General features: G+C 45.5%; 1 protein-coding gene across 4 annotated transcripts in view; it reads right to left on the bottom strand.

Annotated features, from left to right (window-relative positions):
- The window catches only part of Myh10 (myosin heavy chain 10), a 139,167-nt gene that overhangs the window by 43,186 nt on the left and 74,912 nt on the right, over positions 1–21,069 (bottom strand). For 2 of the 4 annotated variants that reach the window (XM_075992099.1, XM_075992100.1), the window contains 10 exons: positions 20,144–20,207; positions 18,002–18,100; positions 16,141–16,284; positions 15,835–15,930; positions 14,344–14,462; positions 13,495–13,647; positions 8,940–9,113; positions 5,766–5,939; positions 5,048–5,162; positions 1,500–1,562 (listed from right to left, as the gene is read on the bottom strand). In XM_075992099.1, the coding sequence (XP_075848214.1) occupies positions 1,500–1,562; positions 5,048–5,162; positions 5,766–5,939; positions 8,940–9,113; positions 13,495–13,647; positions 14,344–14,462; positions 15,835–15,930; positions 16,141–16,284; positions 18,002–18,100; positions 20,144–20,207 (1,201 nt within the window). The remainder of the gene's footprint in view (positions 1–1,499; positions 1,563–5,047; positions 5,163–5,765; positions 5,940–8,939; positions 9,114–13,494; positions 13,648–14,343; positions 14,463–15,834; positions 15,931–16,140; positions 16,285–18,001; positions 18,101–20,143; positions 20,208–21,069) is intronic. The other 2 variants (XM_075992102.1, XM_075992101.1) reach the window with 1 other exon arrangement.

Below are 21,069 nucleotides of genomic sequence, written 5' to 3' on the forward strand. Positions count from 1 at the left end.
GACAGACAGCTTTAGTGCTCGGTGGGAATGCGAGAAGCTAGCTGCTTGTTTACTGAAATGAGGGCTTCTCCCCTGGATCTTGCCAGTACAATCAAATGTCTGGTCTGTGCACCCGACATATCAATTCTCCCAGAGCAGGGTCAGGTCAAGCTACCCATGGAGACCGGTGTGTGGGGTTGCAGCTCACTCCAGCAACTTCCTCTATCTCTTCAGGGAAATGTGAGGTCCCAACAACAGGCCCTGACTGTTCCTTCAGAGACCTCCAGAGAGGGCACTTTGCTTCTGAGCCATCATAAAGAGATTTTGCTAACTTTTCTGTTGTTTTGAGACTCTATAGCCCATGCTCACCTCAAACCTGTGATCTTCTGCCTCAGCCTTTCTCAAAATGCCAACCTTTGATAGAGCACAAGTCATAAGACTGTAAAAGTCTGAAAAATTGCTTTAGCTCGCCTTCCTCTCGCTTCCTCTGCACCCTTGGGGCTCCCCAGGGCCAAAGACAACTGGGCTAAAGGTTTCTGCGTGAGAATCCCGGGGAGTTCTCATTGTGGGCTCTGCTGCCTGTCATCTCCTAGTCTGTACTCCCACTCCAAGCCTGCAGTTGGCTTCCTTCACAGCGTGCCAGCTGGAGCTGAGGGAGGTAGCTTTACATGCATAAACAGCACAGGTCTAGACCATTTAAAGAAGTAACCTCTGAGATGGGTTTAGCCTTTAGCGTTCTCATGTTCCAAATTCATACACTTTATAAGATGAAACTGACTTTATCTTCAAATATTGTTACTTTATAATTTCATTAAAAAGATTGGAAGACTAAGTGAGATCCATACTACCCTCTGGCCCTAGGATATATCTGAAAATAGTACAAAATCTAAATATTTGGAGTCAATTGTAAGAGCAAAGCATAAATTCTAAGAACATTCCATTGGGATGTCTCAAAATGAATACATCAAGCCTTATAAACAGGTTCAGTGCCTCCAGTTCAAAAGGAAAGGCCAACAGCCAGTTAATGTCCCAAATCCAAGCCAAAGGAACAAGGATGAGACCAACGATCCTGAGGTAAGCACAAATTTGCTCACAAAATGTAGTAGTTTCAAGAGAAACTTCTTAGAATTCCTTAAGAGCCGAGAATGTAAAGTGTGATTCAGGGACAGAAGAGACACCGTTTAGCAGAGCAGTTCCTGACAATCCGCGGGAAGTGTGTATCAAAATGGCACAGGTGGAAAAGGCAGCGACACCTTTAATACGCAACACTGCCAGTGCTGTGCGTAAAATAACAAGCGATGTGTAGGCAGTAGCGACTGATTGTTCACGCAAACACTTGCCTTGAAGTATAATAAAACGGAGCATGAAATGGGACGTTCATGCAGGCCTATGAGCAAAACGAACAGAAACCCCAAACCAACCCCGCCTCCCAGGCCTCCCAGCCAGCCCCCACCCCACCGTTTCTCCTGCGGCCTTAAAAGCCTTCTGTTTTGGAGGCCCTGCAGGCTGTATGCATTCACCTGGCGGCTCATGAAGACCAGAAACACTGTCATAGAAAGAAGCTCTCTGAATATTCTGAATCTCTAAAGCAGAGAAACAGTGAAAACAGGACAGAAGAGCAGATACACAAACACTTCAGTTAGTGTGAGAGACATTTGACATCACAAGTAAACTCTGAAATGGGGCCACCAAAGTAGCCAGTCCAGGGCAGATCCTATGCAAAAATTACTGTTTCGAGAATCTGTGCATTTGGATAAAATTCTTTATGTAATAAATTTAAGCTGAATCAAAAGAGCATATTCCCAACTCCAGGTGTGAGCACCATGTATGTCATATTGACAACACGTAGGAGTAACGAGGCGCTAGTTAATCTGTCTTGCGATTAGTACTTCTGGGCAAGACTGCGGTTAAGTCAGAGTGCCAAGATAAATTACTGCCAAAATTTCCAGTACAGATTTTGGAAACATAATTTACTTCAAATACAAATGTCTAAAGAATTGGCTAACTACTCAAGCTCTGCTGTAGCAAACGGTACAATAACTTTAAAGTTTTGATCATGCCATCACTCACGCAAGTGCCCTAGGGGGCACCGTACACAACAATGCAAGCTTTATTGTTGCTGTTTACCTATGTAAGGGACAAGGAAGGGCATGAGTTCCTATGTAGCTGGCTGAAAGATTCCCAACAACAGCTTTTACTAAAAGCGGGGCACTAGGGATCTCTAGGGCAGGGCTGCCATGAATACATGCATTCCTTTTGGTCCGGCCTTGAGAAAGCTGTGTGAAGCTCTCACATCAACTGGATTTTAACACAAAGTGTCTTCAGCTCAGAGGACTGTGCTGCCTTAGGCAAGCTGTATGCAACCATCGTATATTCTCCATTGTGTTCAACTCATCCTTCTCTGTTCTTGCATTCCAGGGGCACAAAAAGGAAATAATTACATTTCACCAGGAAAAAGTTTCTCTTAGCCCAAGAGACCTCTAAATCTTGAGGGACAGTGACAAGTCCCCATTTTGGCTCCCTCACCTGACTTCTGAGCCTGCCACTGACCTTGTGTGTAAAATCCAGTCCTCAAGCCTAGAAAAGCCCAGGGCTGCCTCTCTACTTGTATTCTGCTCTACAACAGCATGTGCACTGAGATCTCTTGTCTCAGATTTAACCAACTGTCCACTATGCTGGTGGGCCACAGGACTTTCAGCTAACAGTGATACTCTCAAGAGAGCCAACACTGGATTATTCTAGAGTAGAAGCTAGCAGAGTCAAACCAAACCTGGCGCAGATGAGACTTCTCACCTCTGACAAGAGCGGCCACTGCACTCAACCCACGCATCTGTAGCAGGTACTGGGCTAAAAACCAGCTGGGCGTACAGTGTAACCTGCATGGTCAGACTAACACGGACGATGAGGGTTGGAAGGGTGTGTCTGCGCTCATATCAAGATGGAGGTGGATTCTCCATGCATGGCCCCAGCTCTCAGGCCCATCGTCTGTGACCCCCGTGCACTCAATCACTCAGGCCACAGTCTCCATCCTTACCCATAGATCTTCAGTTCTAAAACCTGCCCCTCTCCAGTATCTGCAACTAAAGAAAGGTGGAAGGAGGAAAGTCCAGGAAGCTGGGAGCAAAGACAACCCAGTTTGCCTGAGTCCTCACTGCATGGCAAGTGTGTCTGGGGCAGGGCACGGATATTTATGCTTCCGATCATCTCCCAGGCGTTGGTGGAGTGCCAGTGTGGCTACGAACACAGGCTAAGCGCTCAGCCAGGGTCTCACACAACAGTTCGGGTAAGGAAAACAGACAGGAGGTCAAAGGGGGTTCATGCTACCAGAGTGCGTGCAAGTCCAGAACTTAATTTCTCCTACTTAGTCTCTGGGGCCCTCGTCGGCCTTCTCTGCCCTCTCCCTCTGCATCCCCCCCAGACCTACTCCTTTCTGTCACCTCCTGCACCCCTCACTTCCAGGGAGCTTCACCAGTCTGCCCAGACAACAACCCACCTTATTACATTTAGACTGAACAAACTCAGGGGGGTGCCCTTGATTCAATGACGTCTACACATTTCTCCATCTGGGTCAGGCCACTAGGGTTGAGCCTGGCCTCAAACATCACCTCAGCCTCACTTCCTGCTTCCTGACCCTTCTGCCCAGCCTTACTATCCAGCCACAATGGACTCCTGAGTGCTGGCTTTCCACTTCCACACCAGCTCACCCTACTCGCTTTCCTGCTCCAAGTCACTCTAACTTGTTCTTTGACCTAGAAGGTGGGGCTGCGCATGACCTACCCCCTGGGGCTGGCAAATATTTATGACAAGCAGCACCACACACCACTCCTCTGAGAGACTTTCCCATGTCCACACTGCCAACTCTTCACCAGGGCCTGGAGTGACCCGAGCCTGGGCCTTTCTCCTGCTTCATGTTCAGTTTCTCAGATCCCATGGTGATAAGACTTAGAACAGGCCAACTCTGAAACCGCAGACCGAGCAAGGCCCAAGATCCTCTGCTGTGTACTTAGACAGCACTTTAGACTAACTAGGTCATTGCAAGGGACACTGTGCACTTGCAGGAGAGCCAGCCTTCTCTAAAGCCCCCCCCCCTTTGTATAGTCTCGGCACACCTCTTCACAGGGCACAAGCGTGCACATGAGTGGCATGCCCCACCCCTAGGAGCTCCCTCCTATACAAGGACCTGGAACGTACGGTCATTTCCAAGAGGACTGCCCTTCACATGGTCACTGTTCCCCTGGAGATTTTCTCTTCGTCCCTCCCTTTCTCCTTCCTTTGCATATTTGCCCAAAGCCCTCTCTGTTTCTTGTGCTTCTTTCTCTCTGCCTCTGAGAAGACAGCTGGACTAAGACTCCTTGGGATGTTATCAAGAAAGCGAAGTGAGTTGGTTACTGAGTCCGTGGTGGTCACCCGAGGTGAGGAAGAGGGGCATAACTAGGATGAAGGGTGGCAGACGGCTAAGCTCTAGGCGTGTGCTCCCATGAGGTCTAAAGAAATACAGCATTCTGTATCCTAGTAAAATCTAGCCTGTGGTAAGTGTCACCAGAAATCAGCAAACACTTGAGGTCTCTACAGACAGAAGAACTATGGGGAGCAATGGACACAGGCGCTGGCCTGCACACAGGATACTGAAGCATTTACTCACTAGCTACTGTGCCTGCGTGCATGCGTGTGCATATGTGCATGATGGAAGATGCAGCTTGCTAGACCTGTGTCAGCACCAGGAAAAGGATCTTCTTTGGTTGTGCCTGTGCCTTTAAGTCCTAACTTCAACTGTCACTGGGGAGCCTGAAGGATCCCGTAACTTTTTGTGGCTTTGAATGTGTAATGCTTCCATATTCTTCACAGCCATCTGACTAAGGGGGCAAGTGTCTTGTTATTTATTTCTTAATCCAGGTCTTCATAAAATGGACAACTTCTGACATAACGGCAGCCCTGCTCTAGGGGAAGATTTAAAGTAATAAAAACATATGGATATATACAAACACAAATGTAGGTGAGAGAACCGTAAATAAACCTTAACTACAGAGGATTCAGGCCAAGCTTAAATCAAACACAGGCTCATCCTCACCATCTTTCCAAAGCTCAGCCACGAATCTGTCTGACGACTGGTGCAGGAGAGTTGCCACGTTGTCATTCAGAGGGTCCATGTTCTTCATCAGCCATTCATCTGCCTTATAGTCCACCTGCCCCGCACCAGAGCCAGAGAACACAAACCAAACACAAAAATAATTGCCACCTTAATCAAAGGCTTTCACTAACCAATCCTCAGACTGGACTCTCTCCACGGTCAGGTAGCTGAAATAGTATATTTAAATATGCAGGCATGTGCACCATCACCTTACGCTACACAAAATGTACTGGCAGTAGAGGTGTGCACCACCATTCCCAGAGGCTCTGTGTGTGTGTGTGTGTGTGTGTGTGGTGTAAGCATGCACACATGGAGCCAGGTCCACTTAGGTATCTTTGTGTATCGCTTTCCACCTTACGTTTTGAGCAGAGTCTCTCACTGATCCTATAGCTTTCTATTTCAGCCATTTCAGCTACCGGCTGGCAGTGAACCCTGGGACCTATTTCCCCACCATGCCTCCCAGCATGGGGTTAAGTGTACGCCACCATGCGTGACTTTGATGTGGGTGTTGAAGACCCAACCTCAGCCCCACCACGCATGCTTGTGCAGCGAGCCCGCTCCTCAGCCCCACCACCCATGCTTGTGCAGCGAGCCAGCCCCTCAGCCCCTCAGCCCCACCATGCAGCTCTTCAGTCGCGCTGTCCCTAAGGGCTCTCACCTTCCCTGCATAGTGGATAATGCAGAAGTCGGCTCTGTCTTTCAGTTGCCGTGGCTTTTGAAACTTGGAGTGGGAACCTTGCTCCTGAACCAGTTTTTCAACAAAAGTTTTATCCGTGGCTTTAGGGAACCAGCATTCTTCATCCAGGAGGGCCAGCACGCCGGGAGGATTGGCCTGTTAACGAAAGGCAGAGGAGACTGACCAACTGACACTGGCACCACAGGGGTGACAGGTCACTGCTAAGATGATTAGCTTCATGAAGATCTATGGAAAAAAACAATCTCTAGAATGGAAAGTATGTCCAAGTCATAACAAACTAATAATTCAAACATGATCATAAACTACTAATATCCTTGTAGAAATGGATAACTTACTGAATAAACCCTGAAATATGTACATTGCAAGTAAACTAATTCCATGAAAGCATCAAATACAGATGCCAGAGGGAGGGGATGGGAGGGAGTGGAGGGGTGAAGTGGATATTTTGTGTTCAGTGGCTGGCTGGATATACTATAAAACTAAAACTAACCAGTTATCTCAAGACATTTCACATGCTAAACAACTTAAGATTTTAAGTAGTGATTAAATAAGCTGTATCGTTTCTGGTTGGTAAAACACCTAAAGCTATTACTAAGTGCAGCATGGTGTGGCTGTGTGAATGAAAATGTCCCCAGACTCTGGCATTTGAATAACCAATCCCCAGTTGATGGAGATGCTTGGGGAGGCTTGGCCTTGCTGGAGGAAGCACTGGAGGTTTTAAAGTCACACACCATTCCAGGTTCACTCTCCAGCTGTTCCTGCCACCACACCTGCTGTCTGCTCCCACAATTCCCCGACACGATGGACTCTCATCCCTCTGAAACCATAAGCCAAATAAATTCTTCCCTCTGTTAGCGGCCTTGTTCTATCATGGCAGCAGGATACTGACTGATAAACTATCAAAAGTGATAACATAAGTCAGCAGTCACTTTCAAACACCTTGGCAAATCCAGAGACAGAAAGTACATGGGCAGTAACACGCTGGGCATGTGTGTGTGGTGGGGGAGGGGGCTGTTACATGTATGAGGATTTTAGTGGGGTAAGGTTATGAAAATGTAGAATTAATGGCGATGGTCTCGTAATGTTATGATATAGCACAAAACCCAAACCACTGACTTGTAGCCTTAACAGGCAGACTGATGTATATGAATTATATCTTAATAAAGCAGATAGCAGTGGTCTACTCAGGAGTGCTTCTGGGCCACCACTTACTGCTGCAGAGCCAGCACGGCCGGCATGTGACAGACACAGCACCGAATCACATTCTGCATCCTTCTTGTGAAATTGCTTTTTTGTTTGTTTGATTTTTCTGGGGGGTGGGTTCAAAACTTTAGAATCCATTTTTCAAGTATTTATTGGGTGAAGAGCTAGCTGTATACACAAATACTATTTTAAAGGCAAGTAGAGGTTATGGTACAAATAAAGCAATGTGAAGATATAACAGGCACAGCACCGGCACCGGCTGACTGGACTACAAGGTACACAGGACACAGGACTCCTTTTTGAGACCCTTACCCCACAGCTCCTTCTCAAAGAACTTTCAGGGTTTCTGATCAGCTAAAGAGGTTTGAAAGTCCATATTATCCATGTTTGCCACTCCTGGAGGAGCTATGGTCACAGCTGGGGCCACTGAGCCATGGTCACGGGGCAGACAGCTGGGGCCACTGAGCCAGGGTCACGGGGCAGACAGCTGGGGCCACTGAGCCAGGGTCACGGGGCAGACAGCTGGGGCCACTGAGCCAGGGTCACGGGGCAGATAGCTGGGACTACCGTCAGGGTTTTGAGAGATGAACCACTACACCGATGTTAAGGTCACAGAAACATTTGTCTTTTACTATAATTTCAATCTCCAATCCCTTTGAATGAAAACACTCCTAAATTCTTTTTTGTTTTAGATTTGTTATTTTTGTGAGTCTGAGCACATGCATGCAGGTGCCCATGGAGGCCAGAAGAGGGCAGGGAGGAGAGGGAAGTGGGAAGGAACTCATCTTCTGCCTGAGTGCCTAGGTATATCTACTTGTCCAGCCCAATACTGCTCTACTTGTCCAGCCCAATACTTCCTATTTCAATGTGATACTCAGTCACCAAGTCCTGCCAACAATCTTCCCTAAAACATTCTCTCATGGCATCTGCTTCTGTGAAGACTGTGTTGCTGCTGGCCTGCTGCGGCTCTGACTTTTCTCCATGCACCATGCACCACATAGAGCCCATGCCATGCAAAGCCATGAGCTCCCACTGTGATCTGTTTTTTGGTCTCAAGACTGGGACCTGGAGGAGCAGTGGCATGCCCTAGGCTCTCCTGTAAGCCCCTAGCTCCCTCACCCTGCATTTCTAGGACATACTTAAGGGTTTTAAAACATCCTGTCCTAATCCAGTAACAGTCACAGGAATATATCTGTAAAATTAACTGAAAACACAACCAGCTAATCGTTTCTACCGACTAACTGTTCGCCAGGGCTAAGCCGTGAGAGGAATGCTACTCTCACTGGTGCTCATGGACCTGGAAGCAGCTCTTCTCACGGCCAAGGCAAGCGGAGACTTTCTGCTCTAAACACAACAGCTGTGGTACCTGGAAAGTGAAGTTAATAGTTTGTTGCTCTTTAAAAGCTAACCGTCAGGCAGTAGAAACCCAAGTCAACAAGAGAATAAATTCTGATGCTAAGATTGTCCTTAAACATGTATCTGCCAAAAGAATGCCCCAACATAATTTAAAAAAACAAAACAAAACAAAACTGTCAAAATAAAAAGCACTTCCAAAAAGGCAAGGTTGAATTCGGTTATCTAAAAACTGAATTCACATGACATATCTTGTTCTCAGCGACACGTCCCTGGATTACCTAGAAGGATGTGTGCCAAGAGAGCTCCACACGCCCTTTGACAAGTACACACCAGAGCCTCCACCAGACTGGTCTCTGCGGTCTGTGAGGCCTACAGCACATTATCCAAACACACACAAACTCAAGGACAGGGAGGTCACAGCTGCAAAAAAGGAGACCGAATAAAGGCTTTGCCTGCAATAACACTAGCTTATACATGGACTGCATCATCAGAGTACCATTTTCCTAAACTGTCTGTCTCAGATTATGCCAGAAAGAAAATGAAAGTCTCTGCTCAAACAGCACAGGAAGCACTCACAGGTCTCTCTATGAGGTCTATGCAAGGCTGCAGGTCGAGACCAAAGTCGATGAAATTCCACTCGATGCCCTCGCGCTGGTACTCCTCCTGCTCCAGGATGAACATGGTGTGGTTGAACAGCTGCTGCAGCTTCTCGTTGGTGTAGTTGATGCACAGCTGCTCGAAGGAGTTCAGCTACAGGTTGAGTCATCGTCCAATCATGGGAGAGAAGATAGGCATACTCAGCCATCTAGTTACCCCAAGAGCTCATTCAAAACCACGACACTACTAAGACTGTTGATGCTAATGACTACACTCAGGGAGGGCTCTCTCTCAATCTGTCCCTTTCTCACCCCAGTTTACCCCAGCTTTCAGAGAAGAGAGGGAAGGCCAGGCCTGACAAATGAAGTTAAATCCCTGGGAACCATGTGGTGGAAAGAGAACCGACTTCTGTGCATGTGTGAGTGTAAACACACACATACATATACACAGACAGCAAAGGAAAAAAGAAAAGGTAAGAGAGAACAATAGATAGCTACACCATATTACCAAACATCTCAATTAAGGACTAGGAAGAAAGAAAGAAAGAAAGAAAGAAAGAAAGAAAGAAAGAAAGAAGGAAGGAAGGAAGGAAGGAAGGAAGGAAGGAAGGAAGGAAGGAAGGAAGGAAAGAAAATAAAGAAGGAGCCAGGCAGTGGTGGCACATGCCTTTAATCCCAGCACTTGGGAGGCAGTGGAAGGTGGATCTCTGTGAGTTCGAGGCCAGCCTGGTCTACAGAGTGAGTGAGTTTGTTCCAAAATCGGCTCCGAAGCTATGAGAAACCCTGTCTCAAAAAACAAAACAAAAAAAAACCCCAACCCCCCCCCCCCAAAAAAAAGAAAGTGAGGAGGGGGAAAAAGAGCAACAACACAGGGCCTTGAGAGGGCAAGAGGCACAGACATCCTGCGTGAGCGTGTGGGCCTGTGAATGGAAGGGAGCTACAGATCGCACTGGCTGTGCCCGTTCTCCTCACTGAGGCAGCAGACTCCACAGTGGTGTAAAAGACAAATTCAGAATCAGCTTATGAATTGTTGCTGGGAGCACAGGCCAAGCCTGACATGATGCAATGACATGACAGTGAGTGACAGTGAGTGTGAGGCTCCTCCTGCTTTTCTATGGAAGTCCTCCTAGTGTCAGGTGTCCGACCATAGCCAACGTCCAACATGACACGGCCCTGCTGTCATGAAGTGCATCTCAGCACTGCCACTGCCCCATGCTGCCCCCCTTTCCTATTGTTCTGCTCAGTGGATAGATTAATTAAGACATGTAATTTTCTTAATTTACTTAGCCTTTAAGTACAACCCATATTCTACTTCCATGCTGTTCACACGAGTAGAATGTGCCCATAAATAACCTCTTTCATTATAAAAAGTGGCTTTAAATTAGAGGTTCAATTGATCTCCACGCAATAGATTCGAGGCCTGGAAAGGCCACGTAGTATCCCACAGCCCATGGAACTGGTTTGCCGTGTAGAATGAGGTCATACTGGGAGGGCACATTGCTTGCTGCACGTTACTAAGTTCCTCAAAGACAAGCTACACTACTTCTTGTCTCAGTGTTAGGTTTGTGTCTGTCTACAAAAATGGGTTTTGATTTGCCTCTGGGTTTATGACATGCTATCATATTTAATTATATACAATAGACTTTAAAAACAATGAATATCTATATTTAAACTACCAATTATATTTTAAAGATTTTATTTTATTAATGTGTGTGTGTGTCACGAGTGTGCAGGTGCTCAGAGGCCAAAAGAGGGCTTCAGACCACTGGGAGTGGAGTTATAGGCAGCTGAGAACTGAACCCCGGTCCTCTGGAACAGCAAGCACTGTTAACCACTGAGCCATTTCTCTAGCACCAGAACTGTAGTTTAAAGTAATTTTGGTTGCAGTGCTGGTGTTTGAACCCTGGGTATAAGCATGCGTGCACTCTACCTCTCAGGAAGATCCCCAAGGTGAGATCTGTTTTTTTTTGTTTTGTTTTGTTTTTGTTTTTTTAAAGACTCTCTAAGTAGTCCTGGCTGTACACCAGGCTGACCTTGAATTCAAGCGATCCACCTGCCTCTGCCTCCTGAGTGCTGGAATTAGGGTGTCCACCACTATACTCAACCCATTTGTTATTTTTTAAAAATTATCATTATCTTTTGTTAGTTTTTTTTGGAGACAGGGTTTCTCTGTGTAGTCCTGGCTGTCCTGAAACTCACTGTGTAGACTAGACTAGTCTTAAACTCATAGAAATCTATCTGCCTACCTCTGCCTCCCATGTGCTGGGATTAAAGCTGGCACGCATGCCACCACTGCCCTGCAAGCCACCACTGCCCTGCAAGACCTGGTTTTAAAATTAATCATTCATGGCATTAATTTTAGATGTACAAAGGGCTACACTGAGTTGTAAGCTTCATTTCAGTCCAACTTATTCCTTCTATAGTCAGCAAGATCACTCATTTCTTGTGACCCTTCTAGAAACAGTCTGTGCACTCATTTGTGTGTAATCTAATTCTTTTTTATTTTAATGCTATTTCTTGAAATCTCTTCTCAGTAATGAACCATCTCATTGTCTATTTATTTGTATTTATTATATTCACTGTGACTATAATATCTTAACTTTCAAAAATATAAGTAAACATTATAAAAATTATTAGCAAGCAACACAAACTAGTAGACATAATCTAATTGGTAAACCTGGTGTTACCTCAGTCCTGTCTGAGATGCTTTAGCCCACCTTTCCTAGAAGGTCCTCTTCAGGCAGTAGCAACAATATCCTGAAGACATAACTGTTACAGCTTACCAGACCTCAGGCCTGAGCATAGGGCGGAGAGGGTCTCCATCTTTAGACAGTTTACATACACTAAATCCTACTAATTGCAACTGTAAGATCTCTGATATCTATTATATAACCCAGTGCCACTAGGAATAGCTTCCAAAGTAAGAAGCTAAGGGATAACATGCAGGTGAGAGAACCTGTCTGTATGCTTTCCTTTGGGAATGTGGCCTTGATTAAATGCTACCCGACCAACCCTAGAATGTAAATTCTTATTCACGTAATTAGACTTTTTACAGTCAACAGTGTGGTCAGGAGGAGGGACTCGCACACTACGGTGCCATCATTGCCAATTCCCCTTCACCCTCCCAACCAAGATGCTCATGGGAGCTCACTGGGAGCTCTGGCTGGCTGAACCTACTAAGTTTACCATTCTATGACCTAGTTCCAGGTCAAGGCCAACATCTCTTAACATATATGTGCTAAACAAAAAACACAAAATAAAAGCAAATCAATCCTTTCTCTCAAACACGTAAGCCACAGGATGCTGATGTATGCTAACCACAGTTCCTTGGTCTTCCTGGACCTTCCAGCACATAAAGCACCTCCTTCTTTTTTACTGCACACAGAGCTGGTACTTCTGCACTAGGTGGTAGTGGCTCCTCTTACTGTTGTTACACAGTTCGGACAGTGCCTGCCCAGATGGCTTGGCTGAGATGACCTGTACTTCTCAGAGGTGACTCAGTGCTGGTCTCCTGATCCCCCAGGTGGTCTGAATAACAATGGCTTGCAGAGGCTCCTATATTTGGATTCTTAGTCACCAGGGAGTGGAACTCTTCATAAGATTAGAAAGGTTAGGAGGTGTGTCCTAGGGGTGGGCCCTGCCAGGCCCAGCCTGCCTCTGCCTGCCCCACTCTGCCCCTCTCAGCACCACACCTGCTGCCACGCCCACACCAGGATGATAATGACCAAGTCTCTGAAACTGTAAACAAGCCCTTAGTTAAATGCTTTCTTTTATATATATATATGAACCTCAGTATAAAAATTAAACATATATGAGCCAACCTGTGAGCTGTATTTCTTTTACAACTCTTAGGTTATTTATAATCTCTATGGAATATAAAAAACACCGTTTCTTCTTAAAAATCCCTTCATTTTTCACTAATTGAGTTTATAACCCCTACCTCAGTATATCTCAAATTAAACTATCAAGTTAACTCCTCACCAATATCTAAAAAGGTTAAAAGGCATCACTTTTTTAAAAAGTATTTTTATTTTTTGTGTCTGCATGTATGTCTATGGACAACATACATGCAGTAACTGAGGTTGCCAGAAGAGGGTACCAGCAAGTTCTAACTCTGATAAATACTTTCCCTTATATCCGACTCTCTATCCGGAACCCTATCAGGATCCTCTATCTTCAGCTTCTTTCAGGAATGTCTAACTGCGGAATGCTCACGTGGAGATCTCAAGGCCTCAGACAGCACACTCAGCACTCTGACCACACACAAATAAGCATGCCTGTCACCACTCAGACGCTCCTGAGCGAGCGTGCAGCCTCCAGGGGCCTGCCCAGCTCTCCGCATCATAGCACTCTCTCACCCTGGGAGCTGAGTGGTTATTTGCTGTCTCCTGTTGGGCTCTAATCAAAGAGCACGGAATGTACCTGCTTATTTCTGACTGCCAGGCCCTGAACTGCATATATAAGCGAACCATAACATTTGTTAGGAGAACGAACAAAAAAGAAAATCGGGCAAAAGGGAGGGAGATGAAGAATACCTCAAAAATTTCAAAACCAGCAATATCCAGGATCCCAATGAAAGAAGCTCCCTGGCGTTTGGTCCTATCCAGCGCTTTATTGATGCGGTGAACGAGCCAACGAAACAGTCGCTCGTAGGTAGCTTTTGCCAGTGCTTCCACTGCAAAGTCTGCCTGTAAATAGAAATATCAACCTTTATCCAGGAAGCGGTCTTAACACTTGCAGCTATAGTATGGCGTTTAATGCTACACAGAACTCACACTTCAAACAGCATTTACCGCTCAATTATATCTCAATGTTACATTTCAATAGGGGCATTAGTGCACTTAATGAGAATTGTGGCTAATCACTTTAGCTCTTGGGCAAAGCCCTCCCCTGGCCTTAGAGCCCTGGGCAACAGTATCTCTCATTGGTCTGGTTTCTTGGCAGTTTGCCCTTGGGGGATGAGGGATGGGATGTGGGTCATCTTCCAACCTTCTTAGTCAAAGCTATTAATGTCCTTAAAGCCATCACAACTAAAGAGTAAATATGACCCCTATGTTCTCGCTGCTGTGCCACCCAGTAAGACAGCACAGTGGGAGCCTTGGCCTTGTTTGGCTGCTATGAAACACACGATCTGTCTACCAGATTATTTGTCAGTTAGGGGACAACTGGAGATGACATATCAAATTTGCTATACACACACACACACACACATATATGTATATATATTTAAAAAAGTAAATCACTACAGGAAAATCAAAACGCATTTAACGCCAAGGTAATTCCATGTGCTCTTACTAACTCAGTTTGGTGCCTGCCAAGCAGAAGCTAAATGCCCACAGTTTATCATGCCATGCATTCGAAAGCACAGTCTTCCGTGGACTCACTTGTTCTTTGGTCTGGGCTTTCTGGACGTAGTCTCGGCCAACCTTGATCCGGGGGGTGAGAATAGCCCGAGTAAACTCCATCACGTTCATCCCAAGCAGGTGGCAGAGCTTCTGTGCAACTGCGGGGACAAAGTTCCCTAAATGCTCCTTGTCTACTCATGAGCCAATCATTGGCGTTTAAGCAAAGGAAAACTCTAGAAACTCAAGTCCTAAAGTGCAACAAAGCTTTAAGTTTGGTGAAAAATGCTTTCTTTTCTTCTGGATCAACAGGCCACTGGTGAGAGATAGCAAGCCTTTGCCCTCCTGGCCTTCTAGAAGAGTGACTTTGTCTACCTATGGCTCACGTTAAGATCTCAAAGCCAAACAACTGTCCTGTAACATGTCTTCAATCACTCCACTAAGCTGGATGTGACTGGGTGAGAGGCACATGGTGGATGGAGCCCTGCTGCTAATCTAACTTTATACTGAATGACACACAGAAAGGTCATAGTGGTCAAAAGTTGTAGGAAAATGGTCCATAGCCTGATCAAGAAATGGTGACCATGGCCCAGGTATGGTGGCTCACACGTTTAATCCCAACACTCAGAAGCAGAGGCAAATGGATGTTAGGCAGTTAGAGGCTAGCCTGGCTTATATAGTGAGTTCCCAGGGCAGCCAAGGCTACCCAGAGAAACCCTGTCTCAAAAACAAAACAAGAGAGTGACACACTGATTCAGTCCCTCCAGAGCCACAGAGAACTAAACACTAACAAACCTCAAGTGGGTTATCAAAAAGGGCTTTTTTGGGGGAAGGTCTGTGCTCCTGTGTGTGTACATGTATGCACACGCATGTGGAAGGTACAGGGCACTGCTGGCTGTTGGTACTCAGGTGGCGTCCACCTTACTTTTAAGATAGGTCTCTCACTGGCTCAGAGCTTGCTGATTGGGCTGGGCTGGTGGACAGGGAGCCTCGGGGATCTGTCCATGTCCATCTTGCTTGATTCTAAGTTTGTGACCCATTCCTGACTTTTTTATGGTGGGTTCTCAAATGAAACTCAGGTCCATTACATAGCTTATAGAGCAAACATTTTCGCCAATGAGCCATCTTCCTATCCCAAAATGACTATTTCGAGGGTGGGCGGTGTGACTTCACGTCAGCATTCACTGATCATGTGCACTGTGGATGTCCCCGTGACACCTCCTAGGCAAGAGAGGCTCATGTCCCTTCAGAAACAACCTGGCAGATCCCAATACCTGCAGCCACATCCTCTTGGTGTACAAACTGTCATTCCTGACCAGTGTCTATTTAAATCTATTTTCAATATTTAGAAACAGAAAAATTTCACATTAGAACATCTAGACTCCCAATGAGTATGGCACACACTGCATCCCTGTTATCAGGAGGCTAAGGCAGAAGGATGTAAGAGTCCAAGGCCAGCTTGTAGTCCATAGTGAGACTCTACCTCAGCACCCAGTCCACAGAAACAAGCAAAAGTAGCGTTTGTCAGCTTACCTGTGTTTTCTGGCATGGAAGCCTGATCAGTGTTTCTCTCCTTTTTGAAGGAAATGTTTCCGAACTGCAGCACTGAAGACACGACTTTAAGCATTGCTTTATATTGATGGAAAGAAAAAAAACCATCAAAATGTAGCAGAGACACATTCCAACTTATCTGGTCCTAAAAACTGGCTCCGTGTAACTCTTCAGAGTTTCATAAAATACAGACAGTTCTCATTAGCTTCGCAGTTACTTTCTAATCTGGGGGATTTATGGCAAATGCACAGAGTTCTGACAGTGAGGAGTGGGTCTTAGGACACGTACAGAGGATCTCTTCGTGGGAGAAGCCCATTATATGCATCGCTTCCATGGTCTCCTGGAAGTTATCCTTGTCCTGCTGCCCAGGGATCGGGATATAGCCATTGGACAGGAACCTGTAGTTGTTGAAACCTTCCAGGAGTAAGTCAGCTAAAAGGAAACACACGGATAAAGTTCAGCTCACGGTCATCATCAGACTGAAACACTCTACCCGTGGACACCGGGAATCAGGAGAATCAACCCACTGCGGCACACTTTTCCTTGCTAATTCACACCATGTGTGAACACACACAGATGTGAACATGCAAACACCTCTGCAGTTTGTTTTCTGTTTTGCTATTTGGCATTAGTGATTTGTACAATTTTTTATTTGAAACTGTAGTTGAGAAGCAAGTAAAATTTTCAGATTTAAATATTTTCACCATCATTTGAATGAAAGCTTTGAAATCCTTACTCTGTATTTTTATCTTGACAGGTAATTGGCTCTCTTGCTCTTCTGTAGAAGTCCCCTGGGCCACTCCTTTCCCCAATTCTTAACTATATCACATTGGACTTTTTTTTTAATAATTTTTTTTTCATTTACTTTTACATACCAACCACACTTTCCCTTTCCTTCTCTGTTCCCTCCCACCCCCACCTCCTGTCTACTCCCCGCCCCCCTATCCACTCCTCCTCTGTTCAGAAAGGGACAGACCTCCCAGGGGAGTCAACAAAGCACGTCAAATTACTTTGAGGCAGGACCAAGTTCCTCCCCCTGCATCAAGGCTGGGTGAGGCATCCCACCACAGGGAAGGTCCTGGTCCCACTGCCAGGGGCCCCACAAACAACCAAGCTACACAACTGTCATCCACATCGAACCTCTATAGGAATTGTTTGCTCCCCCAACACCTTCTGTCAACACCCTGAAAATGTTTTGATTAATTCCAGTTATCTGCAAATGAAAGTCTCCAAATTTTATTCTTTTCAAACGTATCATCTTGAGTGTTTGGTCTCTCTTTTTTTGGTATTTTGTGTGTTGCCGAGTTTTACCCCTCGCAGGCTTCCCTCCTTAGTTCTAGTTCCATGTATTCACAGTATTCTAGGTGAGGGAAGTCTAATTGCAGCAGGTATCTACCGTAAAGCTGCATAGTATATACACAGCAACTGTGCAGAAACGTTGACTCTAGGATCAGCGAACAAAACACTTGAACTCTTTGTAGTATTTCTGAGTCAGCAAAATTCTTGCCTTAGCTAGACAGGGTCTCACTATGTAGCCTTGGCTGGCCTGAAACTCACTATGTAAATGAGGCCTCAAATGCTGAGAGGTCCACTTGCCTCTGCCTCCTAAGTGCTGAGGTTAGACCACACTTGGCTTAAGTTCTTTTCAAATTAAATGTTTATTTTTTAAAAATTTTACTTTCTACTCTGCCCAGCCCTAAGCTTCCAGTCCTTGTGACAAACACCAATAAACAAACGCCCACACTACTCACTCTGGTATTAGTGTGAATACAGTCTATGTTTAGTTGCAAGTCAGGGAATGAAAGCTTTATTCTACATTTTATTAAGTAAACCTTCCCCCATTTTCCATGGTAAATGTTGGAACAGAAACATATACAAAGATGCCTTTTAATTTAATTTAAGACAGGGTCGCTTGATCCCTGGAGGTCCTGAACTCTCTATGTAGACCAGACTGACCTTGAACTCACAGAGATCTGCTGGCCTCTGCCTCTCAACTACTGAAATTAAGGGTGTGTGCCAGCACGCCCAATTCTAATTTCATTTACAGAAAATTTCAAAGGCCAATACGGCAAAAGGCACACACCTGCCACTTAAGTGCAACAATCGAGGAGGTAACTGAATGCAGAGGAGCAGGAACCCCACTACTCACACTTGAGGTGCTCCCCCGCTCCAGACAGCAGCTGGTAGAAGATATGAAACGTGCGTTCATCTTTAGCTTGACGAACAGCACGAGACTTTTCCAGAAGGTCTGAGCAGAGAAGGTTAAGGATTTAATTCCTAAGAGGGGGACTTCAGCAGTGTCTACACACGACTTTCTTTCTTGGCTATATATGAACTTTGTTACAAAGAACTGTATTAAACAAAAAATAACGCAGCTTATGATTTTTATTAGTTTTCTAGACACACTGATTTGGGACAGAACTGAAAAGATTACAGGTGTCTCCTTCAACCCCATTGCTCCCCCACCCACCACGTGGTGCTGTGGACTGTGTTAAAAGCTCACATAACTACACAGGATGTGAAGGAAGCTACCAAACATAAGTGACATAGAGCTGCTTAAGGTAGATAGTGTCTAACATCAGGATATCACAGGGTTACAAGTAAGGAGCAGGCACAGAGAAAGCAGCCAGGAGACAGTTAATGAATGAAGAGCTGAAAATAGAGTTGGTATGTGTTCCTCTTCTCATTGCTGTGGCACAGTTCCGGACAGAAGCAACTCAAGGAAAGATCCAGGACCTCTGCCCACGGACGGCACCGGCCACTTTAGCTCAGCAAGAGACAGTCCCTCGCAGGCCTGCCTAGACAGTTATTTCTATGGTAATTCTAAATCCCACTAAGCTGACAATCAAGATTAAGCATCACAGTGTGACCCAGAACACATGTGCCTGACCATTCTGTTCCTGGGACACTCCCCTTGTTAAAAACCCTTGCATGTGCTAGGTGCTGGCTCGCCATCTTTGCACATGGGGTTCGTCTCCCAAGGGCCTCAGCATCATTGCTACACTGACCACTGGGTCTTTTGTTCCCTGCACTGAAGCGTGAGAGACCATTGCCTAAAACATGAAGCTATCCACCTGCCTGGGCTCCCCAGCGCAGAACTCCGTGAAAGCAGCACCTGAATTTGAGACAAAGAACACCCGTCTGCGAATGCAGAGCTCAGTGTGAGACGTGCTGGGCCCTCGGCACAGTGCTTAGATGCTGCTGCGGTGTCGGAGGGTCCGCAGACACACTGCTGCTCATGGAATCTGGTTCACTGTTTTCCAAACAGATAACCTCCTTTCCTGGGGCTACCAAATGAATTAATTCTGTAAGTGCAAGGTGCCTGAATTTTTGGCTAGACTACCTCCACCATGGTCTCATCATTAGGTGAGACACAGGACGATGAATGGTGTTATTAACAGACGACCATGAATGAGCTAAATGGTGCGTTCATTGTATCATCATCCCCATCCTGGCTCTGAATGTACAAAATTCTATTCTTAATTCACAGAACTTTCCCACCTAGCCTTCATTTACAGCAAATGAATTTCCATCATTGGAGATTATTATCTCAATAACTGTTACTTATTAGCTCACTAACCAAACAGTAATTTTGTGTGTGACAAGGCTAAATCTAGGGCTAGGCAAATATCCTACCAACTGAGCTATATTTCCAGTCCCCGTAAATTGTGTCATATGTACCCATTGTACCAGGCCATTCTATGCAATGGTATATCTTAGGATTACTCTATGTATCTGTTGTATCCTGCCTTTGTTATGACTTTATTAAATTACTTTAAATCTATAATTCTAGGCTTGTCTCATTGAACAGAGACACAGCCAGAATCATTATATGGTAAACCAAGGGCAAACAACCACAGCTGTCCAGTCATACACCACGGAGTGTGGGACTCTCATGGTTTTAAAGATCTGCCATTTATATTTATGAATACTCGTGGGGGCCTGTGCGAGTTTATGTGCACCATGTGTATGCAGATGTCCATGGAGGACAGAAGAGGGCAGCGGATCCCCTGGAAATGGAGTTGCGTGCAGTTGTGAGCTGCCTGACATGGATGCTGGGAACCAAATCAGCATCCCATGCAAGAGCAGCATGCGCTACTAACTTCTGAGCCATCTTTCCAGTCTCTGTGGCCTGCTTTTGACAACAACAACAACAATATCCACACCATTTTGTAGCTGGTAACCAGTAACTGAAAATACCTGCAAGTGTCACCATGTCACCAGGTGTGAGATGATAGATGGCTGCTCAAGGCTGCAGGAAAATGAAGTCATTATTTTGGAAAAAGGATACATGTTTCAATGTTGGCCCCAACAATATAGCCAGTTACATCAAAGTTGATCCGAATAAACTTGCCCTGAAAAGAGAAAAAACTTGAGATAAATAAGGATACAGAGGACCCAAGTATCATAGCAGAACAAGACAATATCCTCCTCAAAGGCAAAGAAAAACCTCACCAATGTAAAAGAGCAGCGGTAGAATAGACCACTGTCCTACATTGTGATATAACAAATCTAGAAACTGGTAAGAAAGGATAAGATGAGCTGGAGAATACTGCTCGGAGGCCCTGAGCTTGGTTCTAAGAAGGCACATCAGACTCACAACCACCCATAACTCCAGTTTCAGGGGCCTGGTACCCTGCTCTAGCTTCCACCGGCACCCATGCACACGGCACATACACATACAGGAAAAAGATTAGTAAAATTTTAAAAGGCGGAAAAGTAGTAAAGGAATGAACCCCTCCCTACCAGTTAGGACTTGAAAGTCCTCCTAAGTAGTCTGAGGCAGGAGGCATCTCAGAGGAACAGCAAAGCTAGACTCCAACCGTTCGGGCTGAAGTTATAAATGGAAGGAGAACAGAGATCCATGAAAAACTGGAGAGTGAGGAAACTTGAGCAGGCCCAATTATAAAAAGCAGCAAGGCAGGACATTTCTTCCAAAATGCTAAGCAGTTTTATAAACATGAAGCAACTTGACCCCTTATATACCCTTAGGAGAGAACGGGCTGGGGACTAGGGTCAGTCACAGAATGTTGGCCCAGTTTGCGCCCCAGCATACCCACCACAAACAGACAGACAAAAACATTTGTAGGGGAGGAAAAAAAAAGAAAAAAAACATTTGGAGCAAGAGAAAACAGGGATTGTTTCATAATTCTTTGATAGTTATTATTACACTGAGTACCCAAACTAGCAAAGACAGGATGAAAACAAGAGAGGCGG

Source organism: Microtus pennsylvanicus, chromosome 11, assembly GCF_037038515.1.
Source record: "Microtus pennsylvanicus isolate mMicPen1 chromosome 11, mMicPen1.hap1, whole genome shotgun sequence".
Classification (NCBI taxonomy): domain Eukaryota; kingdom Metazoa; phylum Chordata; class Mammalia; order Rodentia; family Cricetidae; genus Microtus; species Microtus pennsylvanicus.